The 16150-nt window shown below is 44.5% G+C and overlaps 1 protein-coding gene across 1 annotated transcript in view; it reads left to right on the top strand.

Moving 5' to 3' along the window:
* Positions 1 to 16150, top strand: part of cubn (cubilin (intrinsic factor-cobalamin receptor)) — a 301424-nt gene that overhangs the window by 148697 nt on the left and 136577 nt on the right. The window contains exons 30-31 of the mRNA XM_060825705.1: positions 3437 to 3550; positions 15429 to 15557. Of these exons, the coding sequence (XP_060681688.1) occupies positions 3437 to 3550; positions 15429 to 15557 (243 nt within the window). The remainder of the gene's footprint in view (positions 1 to 3436; positions 3551 to 15428; positions 15558 to 16150) is intronic.

Raw genomic sequence — 16150 nt, 5'->3', positions numbered from 1 at the left:
GACAAACAGCAATGGTCCCAAAACAGATCCTTGTGGAACACCGCTAGTAACTGCACTCCAAGATGAACCTATTCCATCAACTACTACCCTCTGTCTCCTTCCAGCCAGCCAATTCCTAATCCAAACCTCTAATGCACCCTCAATGCCATACCTCCGTAGTTTTTGCATTAGCCTACCATGGGGAACCTTATCGAACGCCTTGCTAAAATCCATATACACCACATCTACTGCTTTACCCTCGTCCACCTCCTTAGTCACCTTCTCAAAGAATTCAATAAGGTTTGTGAGGCACGACCTGCCCTTCACAAAACCATGCTGACTATCCTTGATCACATTATTCCTATCCAGATGTTCACAAATCCTATCCCTTACAATTCTCTCTAAGACTTTGCCCACAACAGAAGTGAGACTCACTGGCCTATAGTTACTCGGGCTATCCCTACTCCCCTTCTTGAACAAGGGGACCACATTCGCTATCCTCCAGTCTTCTGGCACTATTCCCGTAGACAATCACGACAGAAAAATCAAGGCCAATGGCTCTGCAATCTCCTCCCTAGCTTCCCAGAGGATCCTAGGATAAATGCCATCAGGCCCAGGGGACTTATCTATTTTCATCCTTTCCAGTATTCCCCAGACCTCTTCCCTACATACCTCAAGGCCATCCATTCTAATCACTTGTGACTCAATATTCACATCAGCAATAGTGTCCTGTTCCTGAGTGAATACTGACGAAAAGTATTGATGTAGTATGTCTCCAATCTCCTCCGCCTCCACGCACAACTTCCCACTACTATCCTTGACTGGACCGATACCTACCCTAGTCACCCTTTTATTCCTGACATACCTATAGAAAGCCTTTGGGTTTTCCCTAACCCTACCAACTAAGGACTTTTCATGTCCCCTTCTCGCTGCTCTTAGCTCTCTCTTTAGATCCTTCCTGGCTACCTTATAACTCTCAATCGCCCCAACTGAACCTTCACGCCTCATCTTTACATAGGCCGCCCTCTTCCCTTTCACAAGGGATTCCAATTCCTTATTAAACCACGGCTCCCTCACAAGACCCTTTACTCCCTACCTGACTGGTACATACTTATCAAGGACATCCAATAGCTGTTCCTTGAACAATCTCCACATATCATTTGTGTTCTTCCCTTGAAGCCTATTTTTCCAATCCACGCATCCTAAGTCATGCCTCACCGCATCATAATTTCCCTGCCCCCAGCTATAACTCTTGCCCTGCAGTGCACACTTATCCCTCTCCATCACTAAAGTTGTGGTCACTGTCCCCGAAGTGCTCACCTACGTCCAAGTCTAACACCTGGCCTGGTTCATTACCTAGAACCAAATCCAGTATAGCCTCACCTCTTGTTGGCCTGTCTACATGTTGTGTCAGGAAACCCTCCTGCACACATTGGACAAACACCGACCCATCTAACGAAATCGAGCTATAGCTTTCCCAGTCTATATCTGGGAAGTTAAAGTCCCCCATAACAACCACCCTGCTACTTTCACTCTTCTCCTGAATCATCCTCGCAATACTTTCCTCTACTTCTCTCGGACTAGTGGGGGGCCTGTAGAAAACTCCTAACAGGGTGACTTCACCTTTCCTATTTCTAACCTCAGCCCAAACTACCTCACATGGCAAGTCTTCCTCCATCGTCCTTTCCACCGCTGTAATACTATCCTTGACAAGCAATGTCACACCACCCCCTCTTTTACCCCCATCTCTGACCCTGCTAAAACATTTAAACCCTGGAACCTGCAACAGCCATTCCTGCCCCTGTTCTACCCACGTGTCTGTAATGGCCACAACATCGAAGGCCCAGGTACCAACCCACGCTGCAAGTTCACCTACCTTATTTCTTATACTTCTGGCATTGAAGTATACACACTTCAAGCCACGTTCCTGTTTACAGGCACCCTCCTTCGAGATCGATGCTTTGTTCCTAACGTCCCTACACTCAAGGTCTGTACCATAAAGCTACAGTCCAGGTTCCCATGCCCCTGCAGAGTTAGTTTAAACCCTCCCAAAGAGCACTAGCAAACCTCCCCCCAAGGATGCTGGTGCCCCTCAGGTTCAGGTGTAGACCATCCTGTTTATAGAGGTCCCACCTTCCCCAGAAAGAACCCCAGTTGTCCAGAAACCGGAATCCCTCCCTCCTGCACCATCCCTGTAGCCATGCATTTAACTGTTCTCTCTCCCTATTCCTCGACTCTCTATCACGTGGCACGGGTAACAAACCAGAGACAACAACTCTGTTCGTTCTAGCTCTGAGCTTCCAACCTAGCTCCCTGAAAGCCTGCCTGACATCCTCACCCCTCTTCCTACCTATGTCGTTGGTGCCAACGTGGACCACGATCTGGGGCTGCTCCCCCTCCCCCTTAAGGACCCGGAAAACACGATCAGAGACATCACGTACCCTTGCACCTGGGAGGCAACATACCAATCGTGAGTCTCTGTCGCCCCCACAAAACCGCCTATCTGTGCCCCTCACTATTGAGTCCCCAAGAACTATCGCTCTACCTTTCTCCACCCTTCCCTTCTGAGCAACGGGGCCAATGCTACACACAAATTCATTAGAGTAATACACAGCAGAACCTAGCTGGTTAATTCTGGGTTATTTCAGAAACTAGCAGTGATCTTAACTGTCTGACAGAGATCTAATTGTCCTGGTAACTTACCTGTCAATATTCCACACAGTTCCCGCTTTCATCGATTCTTACCTCTCTTCTGAGCAGGCAGGATGGGTGTCTGTGTGAAGCCAGCACAATCTTCCTTCAATATGGACATATACGTCTGAAGACATCATTGGACCCCACTTGCAATTTTAGCAGTGGCCTATGTAGGAAGGCAGTTGCAGCTTTCTCACTGGGTGAAGACTGTAGGAAGGACACCTGGAATCACATGAGGAAATTAAAGTTGTCCTGAAAACCTTGCAAAGCAATCTAGTGGATTAATTATGCAATCCTTCCCAGAACACCCCCTGAAATCCCATCCTCGAGTGTCAATTTGATGAGAATTCCTTTGAGTGTTAAAAGATGTCCTCCTGTCACCAGAGCTTCTGCTGCAACACATTGGCCCACCATATCTTCATGAAGAAGTCAGGTGAAGGCAAAATTGTTCTGCCACTTGCCTTGTCCCTTCTGCAAAGCAAATTTCACTTCACCTTAAATTTGGGGATTCAATCGACCTGAAATATATTTATTGGGGGCATTCTTACACGGGGACAATTTTAAAATTTTGGAACCACGTCTCAAAAATTAAAGTTTCAGTAGTTTCTATCAAAGGTTTCAGTTTGTAGGATAGAATGTGAAAAAAACGAATGAAATAATTTGTGAAAGGATATATAATTGCTCATGGTTTCCCCGTAGTCATTGGCTTTGATTAGTGAACTGTAACTTCTGCAGTAACTGGAGGATTTTGTTTTATTAACAGTTAACCATGTTACAATCTCTTTTACTGACTTCGCAATCGAAAACAACAGTGCAAACTGCTCAGCAGATGCTTTGCAAGTCTTAAATGGAGACAACGCTGGAGCCCCTTCTATTGGTGAGTGAAGGAGTGACATAGTTTTCATATGTAAACCAGTATACCTCGATTAGTCAAAATAATTGTTGGTTTAAGCCAGTCTTTCACTTACATTTAACTGAATGCACATCTTAGGGGTGTGCCAAAGTTTCTTTGTCGTTAATAATCAGAAAAAGTGATTAATAAAATTATAACTCATGGTTTTTAATTTTAATCCTTTGTGGTGAAGGATTAGGTTATTTTTCAATAATTAATTATTTTGATTGGATGTATTAAATGAGAAATTAAATCATATTCTATTTGAATGTAGCTACAGAGAGGACATGTTTCTGCAAGGAAGAAAGCCTTATGGCCCAGGTCAAAATTAAAGCCACCAGCTTATACATAAGGCTAATACAGATTTTGGCTAACACATTGTCTTGATTTGCTCATATCACTCCATCCTTTAAGAAGGGTGAAAGAGGGGAACCGGGGAATGACTGACCAGTCAGCCTGACATCTGTGGTGGGGAAGGTTTTGGAGTCTATAAACAAGGATAGGGTAACTGAACACCTCAAAAAACTTCAGCTAATCAGGGAGAGTCAGCATGGATTCAGGAAAGTTAGGTCACACCTGACAAACCTTGTAGAGTTTGTTTTGAAGAGGTGTCAAAGGTTGTGGGACAGTGGTAAGATGATGAATGTTATTTGTATGGATCTCAGAAGACGTTTGACACTGTCTGACCCAAGAGCCTGTTAGATAAGGTGGAAGCCCACAGGACTGAAGACAAATTACTGATATGGAAATGAAATCAGTTGAGTGGCAGGAAACAGAAAATTGAAATAATGGATAAAATTGAAATTGACACACAACCAGTGAGGTCCAGCAAGGATTGGTGTTGGGGCTTCAGTTATTATCAAACTTCATTAACGACTTGGGTAATGGCATAAGAATTCATATATTCAAATTTGCTGACTCAGAATTGGACAGCATTGTAGGAAGCATGAAATGACAGCATGAAATTACAACAGGATATTGGTAGGTGAATGGGCAAAGCTGTGGCAGATAGTGTGAGGTCATGCATATCAGACCAAAAAGGGATAGATCTGGGTACTTTTGTTTCAGAGAGCACAAAATTAAATACAGTGGATAACCAAAGAGATTTACGGGTTCAGATGTATAGATCTTTAAAATGTCACAAGCAGCTGCAGAAAATAATTAAGAAGACCAATGGGATGCTGACTTTCATATTTAACGGGCTGAAGTGTAGGAATGCAGAAGTTATGCTGCAGTTATACAAAACTCTTGTCAGACACCCCTTGAGTAAAACATACTTCCTATGTTTTGGCCCTGGAGGGAATCCAATGCAGGTTTACAAGGATATTTATATCTTCCTATCTTTTGATAATGCTTTTAGGTAAAACACCATTTTAGAATTAGGTTTCGTAAGCAATTTTTTTAGTCTTGTATTTACTTCTATCTTTTTAACTGTATCAGCTGGGACTTTGGGATGATAGTTAATCACAACGAGGTGAAGCTGCATATGCTGGGCAGATGCAAAAGTAGATTCACTGATGCCACCTTTCTTGGTATAGATCAGTTGGTAAGCTAAAAAAGCCAAGATGTTACTAAAAGGATGATGTTACAAAGTGATTGGCGCCACCACACGTAACCCCGCCCCCACGCTTATTTCCGTCACGACGCATGACCCCGCCTCCACGCTTGACCCCGCCCCCACACCAAGCAACGTCATCACGTCTAACTCCGCCCCTACATCGATCTCTGTCCCCGCCCCTAACCCCGCCCCCACTCCCAGCTCCAGTCCCACACCAGGTCCCAGGTCCTAGGTCCTAGCTCCCAGCCCTGCCGTGTTTTCACCATCCCTCCAGACCTCCCCCTCTCTGAGGATGAAAGATCAGTCCTCAGCAGAGGCCTCACCTTCATTCCCCTACGCCCTCGAATCAATGAGTTCAACACGCGGCGAGATATTGAACAATTCTTCCGCCGCCTTCGCCTCCGTGCCTACTTTCACAACCAAGACTCCTGCCCACCCTCTGATGACCCCTTCTCCCGCCTCCAACACACCCCATCCACCTGGACACCCCGTGCTGGCCTCTTACCCGCCCTCGATCTATTTATAGCCAACTGCCGCCGCGACATTAACCAACTCAACCTGTCCACCCCTCTTACCCACTCCAACCTCTCACCCTCAGAACGTGCAGCCCTCCACTCCCTCCGCTCCAATCCCAACCTCACCATCAAACCGGCAGACAAGGGAGGCGCGGTAGTAGTTTGACGCACCGACCTTTATACCGCTGAGGCCAAATGCCAACTCACGGACACCTCCTCTTATCGCCCCTCGACCACGACCCCACCTCCCACCACCAAACCATCATCTCCCAGACCATCCATAACCTCATCACCTCAGGGGATCTCCCATCCACCGCCTCCAACCTCATAGTCCCACAACACCGCACCGCCCGTTTCTACCTCCTGCCCAAAATCCACAAACCTGACTGCCCCGGCCGACCCATTGTCTCAGCCTGCTCCTGCCCCACCGAACTCATCTCCGCATACCTTGACACGGTCTGTCCCCTTTAGTCCAAGAACTCCCCACCTACGTTCGGGACACCACCCACGCCCTCCACCTCCTCCAGGATTTTCGCTTCCCTGGTCCCCAACGCCTTATTTTCACGATGGACATCCAGTCCCTGTACACCTCCATCCCCCATCACGAAGGACTCAAAGCCCTCCGCTTCTTCCTTTCCCGCCGCACCAACCAGTACCCTTCCACTGCCACCCTCCTTCGACTGACTGAACTGGTCCTCACCCTGAATAACTTCTCTTTTCAATCCTCCCACTTCCTCCAAACTAAAGGAGTTGCCATGGGCACTCGCATGGGCCCCAGCTATGCCTGTCTCTTCGTAGGATATGTGGAACAGTCCATCTTCCGCAACTACACTGGCACCACCCCCCACCTTTTCCTCCGCTACCTCGATGACTGTATCGGCGCTGCCTCGTGCTCCCATGAGGAGGTTGAACAGTTCATCAACTTTACTAACACCTTCCATCCCGACCTCAAATTCACCTGGACTGTCTCAGACTCCTCCCTCCCCTTCCTAGAACTTTCCATTTCTATCTCAGGCGACCGACTCAACACAGACATCTACTATAAACCGACAAACTCCCACAGCTATCTGGACTACACCTCCTCCCACCCTGCCCCCTGTAAAAACTTCATCCCATATTCCCAATTCCTTCGTCTCCGCCGCATCTGCTCCCAGGAGGACCAGTTCCAATACCGCACAGCCCAGATGGCCTCCTTCTTCAAGGACCGCAGATTCCCCCCAAACGTGATCGACAATGCCCTCCACCACATCTCCTCCACTTCCCGCTCCTCCGCCCTTGAGCCCCGCCCCTCCAACCGCCACCAAGACAGAACCCCACTGGTTCTCACCTACCACCCCACCAACCTCTGTATACAGCGTATCATCTGCCGTCATTTCCGCCACTTCCAAACGGACCCCACCACCAGGGATATATTTCCCTCCCCTCCCCTATCAGCATTCCGCAAAGACCACTCCCTTCGTGACTCCCTCGTCAGGTCCACACCCCCCACCAACCCAACCTCCACCCCCGGCACCTTCCCCTGCAACCGCAGGAAATGTAAAACTTGCGCCCACACCTCCTCCCTCACTTCCCTCCAAGGCCCCAAGGGATCCTTCCATATCCGCCACAAGTTCACCTGTACCTCCACACACATCATCTATTGCATCCGCTGCACCCGATGTGGCCTCCTCTACATTGGGGAGACGGGCCGCTTACTTGCGGAACGCTTCAGAGAACACCTCAAGGACGCCCGGACCAACCAACCCAACCACCCCGTGGCTCAACACTTTAACTCTCCCTCCCACTCCACCGAGGACATGCAGGTCCTTGGACTCCTCCACCGGCAAAACATAACAACATGACGGTTGGAGGAAGAACGCCTCATCTTCCGCCTGGGAACCCTCCAACCACAAGGGATGAACTCAGATTTCTCCAGTTTCCTCATTTCCCCTCCCCCCACCTTGTCTCAGTCGGTTCCCTCAACTCAGCACCGCCCTCCTAACCTGCAATCTTCTTCCTAACCTCTCCGCCCCCACCCCACTCCGACCTATCACCCTCACCTTGACCTCCTTCCATCTATCACATCTGCATCGCCCCTCCCCCAAGTCCCTCCTCCCTACCTTTTATCTTAGCCTGCCTGGCACCCTCTCCTCATTCCTGATGAAGAGCTTATGCCCGAAACGTCGAATTTCCTATTCCTTGGATGCTGCCTGGCCTGCTGCGCTTTAACCAGCAACACATTTTCAACTGTGATCTCCAGCATCTGCAGACCTCATTTTTTACATCAAAGAACTAGGCAGGAGACAGAAGGAATTGATGGTATCAGTGCGAATTGGCAGGAATTGGGCATATGTGTCTAGCTAATCCAAGATTGACCATGAACAGTGCATCCACTAAGAAGCCAAATAATTTCAGGATGTCTCTGATGGTCCATAGTGGGTATTGCTTAGTCTGGGGTTTTAAGGGTTGGATGCACAAGACGGAAGACCGAAGATGGCAGGAGAACTTCAGCTAACCAAATGGGAGAGAAGACCTGTGCCCAGGCAACTAATGCCCTATCCTGACGTCCAAAAGTGGATGGACTGAACCTCATTACTTTTAGTAAATATTAGTTGTTCTGTAGTTATGACGGTAAACTAAAATTGTGGAAAATTTCTGAAAGCATACATACTGTAATGGATCTTGTAACTAAACAAGGCTTCTAAACTCTGTACTGGCTCTCCCTGCTCTCCCAAGCTCAGTCTAGGTCTTACAATTATAGTCAAATTATGCCCTGAAGTCTTCAGTGGAGTGTACTTTGAAAATAGATGGCATGCCAGTTTTCTGAATTCCTCATAATATGTAATGTTTTCAAAGTTAAGATAGGACAATAATTACCTGCCAGTTAAAGAGCTAAACTGGATCAGAAGGAGGTTTTCAAGTTGCACATTGGCAACAGTAAATAGTCTGAGGGTAACTTATGCATAGCTGACTGAAGCAAGTCAGCATTTTGACTGTGCACATTATTAGCCTCATTATTATTTTCACTATCTTATTAAAAATAACAGATGCAAAAAAAATCATGTACACTTGCTCCCTTGAGATTCTTGTTACTTACTTACCTTTTTTAACCCAATCCTAAATATTACATCTATATCCATTAATTATAATCTCAGCCATAAATTCAATGTGGGTTGCCAACATTTAATTCAGTATAAACATATTTGGCCACTATATTGGAAGTTCTCCAACCGAGAACACTGCAAAGAGGTAAGTAGAGTCATAGAGATGTACAGCACAGAAACAAACCTTTTGCCCCAACTCATCCAGGCCGACCAGATATGCTACATTAATCTAGTCCCATTGGTCAGCATTTGGCCCATATCCCTCTAAACAGTTCCTATTCATGTACTCATCTGAATGCCTTTTAAATACTGCAATTGTACCAGCGTCCACTTCCTCTGGCAATTCATTTCATTCAGGCATTATCCTCTATGTGAAAAAGTTGCCCCTTAGGTCTCTTTTAAATCTTTCCCCCTCACCTTCAATCTCTGTCCTTTGGTTCTGGCGTCCCCTACCATGGGAAAAATACCCTGGCTATTCACCCTATCCATGTTTGTCACGATTTTATAAACCTCTATAAGGTCATCCCTCAGTCTCCGATGCTCCAGGGAAAATAGCCCCAGTCTAGTCAGCCTCTCTCTACAGGTAAAACCCTCCAAATCTGGCAACATCCTTGTAAATCTTTTCAAAACCTTTTCAACTTTAACAACATCTTACCTATGACAAAGAGACCAGAATTGCACACAGTGGCCTAACCAATGCCCCGTACAGCTGCAACATGGCTTCCTAACTCCTATACTCAATGCACTGGCCAATAAAGACAAGTGTACCAAATGTCATCCTCACTACCTTGTCTACCTGGGAATCCACTTTCATGGAACTATGAACCTGCACTCCAAGGTCTCTTTGTTCACCAGCACTCTCCAGGACCTTAATATTAAGTGTATAAGTCCTGCCCTGATTTGGAACCAAAATGTAGCACCTCTCATGTTTCTAAGTTAAATTCTATCTGATCAAGATCCATTGTACTCTAAGGCAACCTCCTTTGCTCAAAAATAGAAATGGCTGGAAAATCTCAGCAAGAGACAGTGAGAACCTTTTTCCGCGTATGGAGTCAGCTGTTACTAGGGCTTCCTGATGAAGGGCTTATGCTCGAAACGTCGAATTCTCTATTCCTGAGATGCTGCCTGGCCTGCTGTGCTTTGACCAGCAACACATTTGCAGCTGTTACTAGGGGACACAGCTTTAAATTAAGGGGGGGTTGGTATAGGACAGATGTTAGGGGTAGATTCTTTACTCAGCAGGTTGTGATTTCATGGGATGCACTGCCAGTATCAGTGGTGGACTCTCCCTCTTTATGGTCATTCAAACGGGCATTGGATAAGCATATGGAGGTTATTGGGCTAGTGTAGGTTAGGTAGGCTTCGGTCGGCGCAACATCGAGGGCCGAAGGGCCTGTACTGCGCTGTATTTTTCTATGTTCTATGTTCTAAGTCTGGCAGCATCTATGGAGAGAAGTCAGAGTTAAAATTTCAGGTCGAGTGACACATACCCAGAACTGATAGTAGTTAGGAAAATGCCAGTTTATATGTAGAAGATTGGGTGGGGGTGGAGGTAAGGAGTAAATGATTGAATCCAAAGGGAGAGGAGAACAGTAGGACAAAAGAGTGATATCGATCTAGTTAGAAGGGTGAACAGCTGTTAATGGGGACTGTTACTAGCTAACAATGGGTTGTGTGTAATTGTTTACTATGTGTTAACAAAGCCTAATGTGTAGGGATTGAGATAAGGACATGGGAGAGCACAAGCCCCAAATTTATTGAGCTTGGTGGTCTAGGACCTGAAGCCTACATAAAGTGATAGAATTGCCATTTAAATGCCTGTTGCAAGTGTAATTTTCCTTAACATCTTTTTCTTGATCCTAAATGTTCCTGAAGCCAATGGAAACCACTCCATATCAATAAATTTGCAAAACCAGGAGACGCCTGCTCTAGAGCTGGGAACCTTTTAACAGGTTAACAGACAAGTGAAACGTTGATTAGTTCTGTTTCACTTCTGACTGCAGCAAGATATATTTTTGAGAAGGAGCATTTCTCCCTTTATTAGTGTCACGATTTTAAATAATATCTGAGAAAGGCTTCATTTTAAGTATTAATCAAGTGAAAAGATAAACTTTTTTTATATTATTGGGAATGTAAATGAAACAACAGTCAGTCCTCAAACCCACAGATACACACATAATAAAAGATTTCTAAAGATGCAACATGTACTTTACTCACTTAAAAGATTTAACAATGGAAAAGTCATTTCTTTAGGCAGTTGTTAAGATGGTAGCTGAAATGTTGCAAACCTAAAGTATTCTTTCATGTTCACGGAAAACAAAGTAAGTCGGAGAGCGAGTTTTGGTCAAAAACCTCTACAGCGAAGAAATATAATCTTGCTTTAGGTAAAGCAAATAAGCCTTAATTCTTTACTAAGGTCACATTTGAGGCAAGAGTCCTTCCCTCAGTTGCACGACAGATGGCTTCCTTCGAGTCTTTGTTTTCCAGACTGACATGCTGGGCAGTCTTTGTGGATTAATTAGGAACTGGAATCCAATTTCAGTCATGTGATATCAGGATCAATGTATTTCATTGTCGACAAAATGGGTTGACAGATGTAATCAACATTCCAATTATGATTATCGCCCTGAAGTGTCTTTGTTGAAATTCCATATTCATAGCGTGTGCCGGTCTTGAAGTTGTGGTCATTCTAATCCTGATCCTTTGAAATGGTGATAAGAAGTTATTCAGCACTTGGGAAGACTATTTGCACACTAAGTAATTTCCAGAGATATGTTCAGAGATGACAATCTCTGAATGTACAAAAACCACAAAAGAAGTCAAATTTCTGAAGACATAGTCTCTATACCCCATACTAAATTTTGACCAACATCTGATGAAGGTTAAAAATCACACAACACCATATGATAGTAACACTTACTGGGAGATGGAAGCCACTTTTAAAATTCAGTATGATGTGGAGGTGCTGGTGTTTAGGACAAGGTCAAAAATCACATGGCACCAGGTTATAGTCCAACGGATGTATTTGAAAGCACTAGCTTTTGGAGCATTGTTCCTTTATTAGGTCATGATTTGGAGATGCTGGTGTGGGACGAGAGTGTACAAAGTTAAAAAAAATACACAACACCAGGTTATAGTTCAACAGGTTTATTTGGAAGCACTAGCTTTCGGAGTGCAGCTTCTTCATCAGGTGCACCTGGTGCCATGTGATTTTTGACCTTGTCCACCCTAAACACCAGCACCTCCACATCATACTGAGTTTTAAAAGTGGTTTCCATCTCCTAGTAAGCGTTGCTATCATATGGCATAACTATAATGTAGATAAACTTATACAGTGTTGCCAACTTCAAATGTCATAATGCAATGCTTTTTATTAATGTATATATAAGATTTTAATGTAGTGATTGATCTTCAAACTCTATCCTTAAAGGTAAATGGCCAGTAATTTGATCAACATTGAGTTAGTGTTCATACGCAGTAGAGTGCTTTATCCAGTCATTCTGTTTTCACAGTATTGAAGATCTGATTCAAATGGATCAATGAGACAGGTCTGTCTTGTGCTTTTTAAACATTTTAAAGGTCAAGTATCTTTACAGACAACATAAATAAACTGTTCAGTTCTAATTGAAACTCCATTGAATCTTTGAAAAGAATGGAACAAAATGATGGTGTCTGGTCAGTTAACTTCTGTTGTTGTTGTAAGGTCTATTTACATAGAGGCTTGTGAGATCCCATATGAAGTGTCATGTACAGTTTTGAGACTGGGACAGCTTTTACATAGAGTCAGGTGGCATGGATGGAGAGAGAGGTCGAGAGTCTCTGAGTGTGGATCTTGAGATGAGGTTAGAGCAATCTTTTGAGGAGTGCTGTATGTCTTGGAAATAGCTGTAATCTTGGGTGGATTCAAAATGATGAAAGGACCTTCATTTGCTATGTGTGCAGTGTAAGGCAGAGTCAGTGACAATCACTGAGGAAGGAATTGTGGCTATGAGTTTCGGCGAACACTTCATGAAACACTAGGAGGGAGACTGAAAGCGACTAAGGGGAACAAGCTTCAAAATTAAAACCTGTCAAAGAGAAGAGCAGAACATTTTCAAGGTGGACATACCCAGAAGGGAAGTCGCAGTGAATTAAATACTTAACTAAATGCAAAATACTGTAGATGCTGGAAATCTGAAATCGAAACAGAGACTACTGGAAAAACTCAGCTCAGGCAGCATATACAGATAGTTCTTTCTATAACATGATGGTTGCATGCTTGTGTAACCCCGCATCATAGACAAATCTCGCTTTAGGAACAGCACTTAGAGTGTTGTCAATGTACAGTAATTGCATTACAACGAACACACGTTTTAAAAGTTTGTGCTTTAGAAACATTGTCCCTTATTCATCAGTCGCGTTACAACGAATTCTTGTTAATGAAATACATGTTATCACAGAACAACCTGTATGGAGAGAAAAACAGAGTTACTGTTTCAAGTGCAGTATGCCTCTTCTTCAGAACAAAAACATTGTTTAATAGTCATACGGTCATAGAGATGTACAGCACAGAAACAGACCCTTTGGTCCAACCCATTCATGCCAAGCAGATATCACAACCCAATCTCGTCCCACCTGCCAGCACCTGGCCCATATCCCTTCAAACCCTTCCTATTCATCTACCCATCCAGATGCCTTTTAAATGTTGCAATTGTACCAGCCTCCACCACTTCCTCTGGCAGCTCATTCCATATACTTACCACCCTCTGCGTGAAAAAGTTGCCCCTTAGATCTTTTGTATATCTTTCCCCTCTCACCCTAAACCTATGCCCTCTAGTTCTGGATTCCCCGACCCCAGGTAAAAGACTTTGTCTATTTATCCTATCTATGCCCCTCATGATTTTGTAAACCTGCATAAGATCACCCCTCAGCCTCCGAAGCTCCAGGGAAAACAGCCCCAACCTATTCAACCTCTCCCAATAGATCAAATCCTCCAACCCTGGCAACATCGTTGTAAATCTTTTCTGAACCCTTTCAAGTTTCACAACATCTTTCCAATAGGAAGGAGACCAGAATTGCATGCAATATTCCAACAATGGCTTAACCAATGTCCTGTACAGCCGTAACATGACCTCCTAATTCCTGTAGTGTCCCTCAGTCCCTCTCTCACTGCACCCCCCAGGTCATCTCCTCTGTATCTTAGCCTGCTTGGCTCTCTCTCTCCTATTCCTGATGAAGGGCTTATGCTCGAAATGTCGAATTCTCTATTCCTGAGATGCTGCCTAACCTGCTGTGCTTTGACCAGCAACACATTTGCAGCTGTGATCTCCAGCATCTGCAGACCTCATTTTTTACTCGAAGATTTTAACCTACTGCGAATCCTCTTACAAGGATGCCTTCCTCGAAGAAGCTCTCTTCCTCCCTCTACAAGGATTTCAGTGAGTCCCTCTCTCACTGCACCCCCCAGGTCATCTCCTCTGTATCTTAGCCTGCTTGGCTCTCTCTCTCCTATTCCTGATGAAGGGCTTATGCTCGAAACGTCGAATTCTCTATTCCTGAGATGCTGCCTAACCTGCTGTGCTTTGACCAGCAACACATTTGCAGTCCTAATTCCTGTAACTCAGTACTCTGACCAATAAAGGAAAGCATACCAAATGCCTTCTTCACTATCCTGTCTATCTGTGACTCCATTTTCAAGGAGCTATGAACCTGCACTCCAAGGTCTCTTTGTTCAGCAACACTCCCTAGGACATCACCATTAAGTGTATAAGTCCTGCTAAGATTTGCTTTCCCAAAATGCAGCACTTTGCATTTATCTAAATTAAACTCCATCTGCCACTTCTCAGCCCATTGGCCCACCTGATCAAGATTCTGTTGTAATCTGAAGTAACCTTCTTTGATGTCCACTACTCCTCCAATTTTGGTGTCATCTGCAAACTTACTTACTGTACCTCTTACGCTCACATCCAAATCATTTATGTAAATGATGAAAAGTATTGGACCCAGCACCGATCCTTATGGAACTCCACTGGTCACAGGCCTCCATTCTGAAAACAACCCTCCACCACCACCCTCTGTCTTCTACCTTTGAGCTAGTTCTCCCTGTATTCCGTGAGATCTAACCTTGCTCACCAGTCTCCCATGGGGAACCTTGTTGAACGCCTTACTGAAGTCCATATAGATCACACCTACCGCTCTGCCCTCATCAATCCTCTTTGTTACTTCTTCAAAAAACTCACCCAACTAATTGCTTGTACAGTGAAAAAAAGAATAGGAATCAAGAATATTTAATCAGTATTTCTGACTAGACACAAGGCTAAGTTGTTTCACTTTGTCATGGATCAGGTGATTTTTGAGATCAGGTTACAGGCTTCCCTGTCTCACACATGCAGCAGTTTTATGTTGATGGCAGGGAAAAGTGGCTGCTTAGCTTTGTGTACCACCACAGCAGATGCAAGAGGAATAGCATCAAGTCAAAAAGAGCCACCCACAACCATTTAAGGATTCCAAGCCAAAAGGCAAGGATTATAAGAACAGGCCTTACAGCTGGTACAGGATTTCTGAAAGCCTGCAAGCAGTTTTTGAAGTTATCATTTTCAAAAGAGGGAGAAGGAGATGCTTTGAAATCACCAAACAACTGCCAAGTGTTTTTTTGCGCAATGTTTTCAAAGCTATAGTGTTTCAAGTGATCTACAATGTGTATGTTAATTTGTTTCCATGATTTGTAGGTCGTTACTGTGGAAATACAATGCCTTATCCTATCACATCATTCAGTGATGCCTTGTTTGTCAACTTCAGTTCCAACAATGTCATCACATGCAAAGGTTTCCGAGCAATTTATGCTGCATCTACATCAGGTAAAGTGATATCTATATAACTTTTTTAAAAATCTTAAAAACAAGAGAGATCTTGCAAAATAATCTTGAGTCCAGGTTACATGTTAAAAACCATATTTCAGAATTCAGGGTGAGGGTCTTTTGTATTACTTTAGCATTCAGATGGTTCACTAGCCAACTACAGTAATGACCTTTTTCCTAACATGAAGGATTACTTAGTAAAAGGATCAGTACCAAACAACAATGAAATCCAACACATAGTGAGAGAGAAATGCAACAAGTATACAGATAAAATAAACAGTATCAGAAAATAGCTCAAGAAGAATAGCACAACAGCTCAGTCCTGCAGTTTCCTTGAATGGGCTAGTTTGCCAAGGGGGTTCTTCCTTAACAGGACCTCTCCATCCATCAGAGAGAGTAAATCCCAGGTTTCCCTCCCCATGCCTTTCTACCTTAGACTTTCACCATCCTCATCCTCATCTTCTGGGATCTGCCAGTTTAGTCTGTGAGAGCTCAGACCGGCCTCCAATCTTTGCTCCAGGGCACCTCAGCTTCCTTTCAACATCACAGCAGTACCCGGAGTGGCCAGTGCTCCAGGTGGTGCTGCCACTACT

This window comes from Hemiscyllium ocellatum, chromosome 5 (assembly GCF_020745735.1).
Source record: "Hemiscyllium ocellatum isolate sHemOce1 chromosome 5, sHemOce1.pat.X.cur, whole genome shotgun sequence".
Taxonomy (NCBI): Eukaryota; Metazoa; Chordata; class Chondrichthyes; order Orectolobiformes; family Hemiscylliidae; genus Hemiscyllium; species Hemiscyllium ocellatum.
Note: the sequence above shows the minus strand (reverse complement) of the source record. Positions and strands in the feature narration are given on the sequence as shown.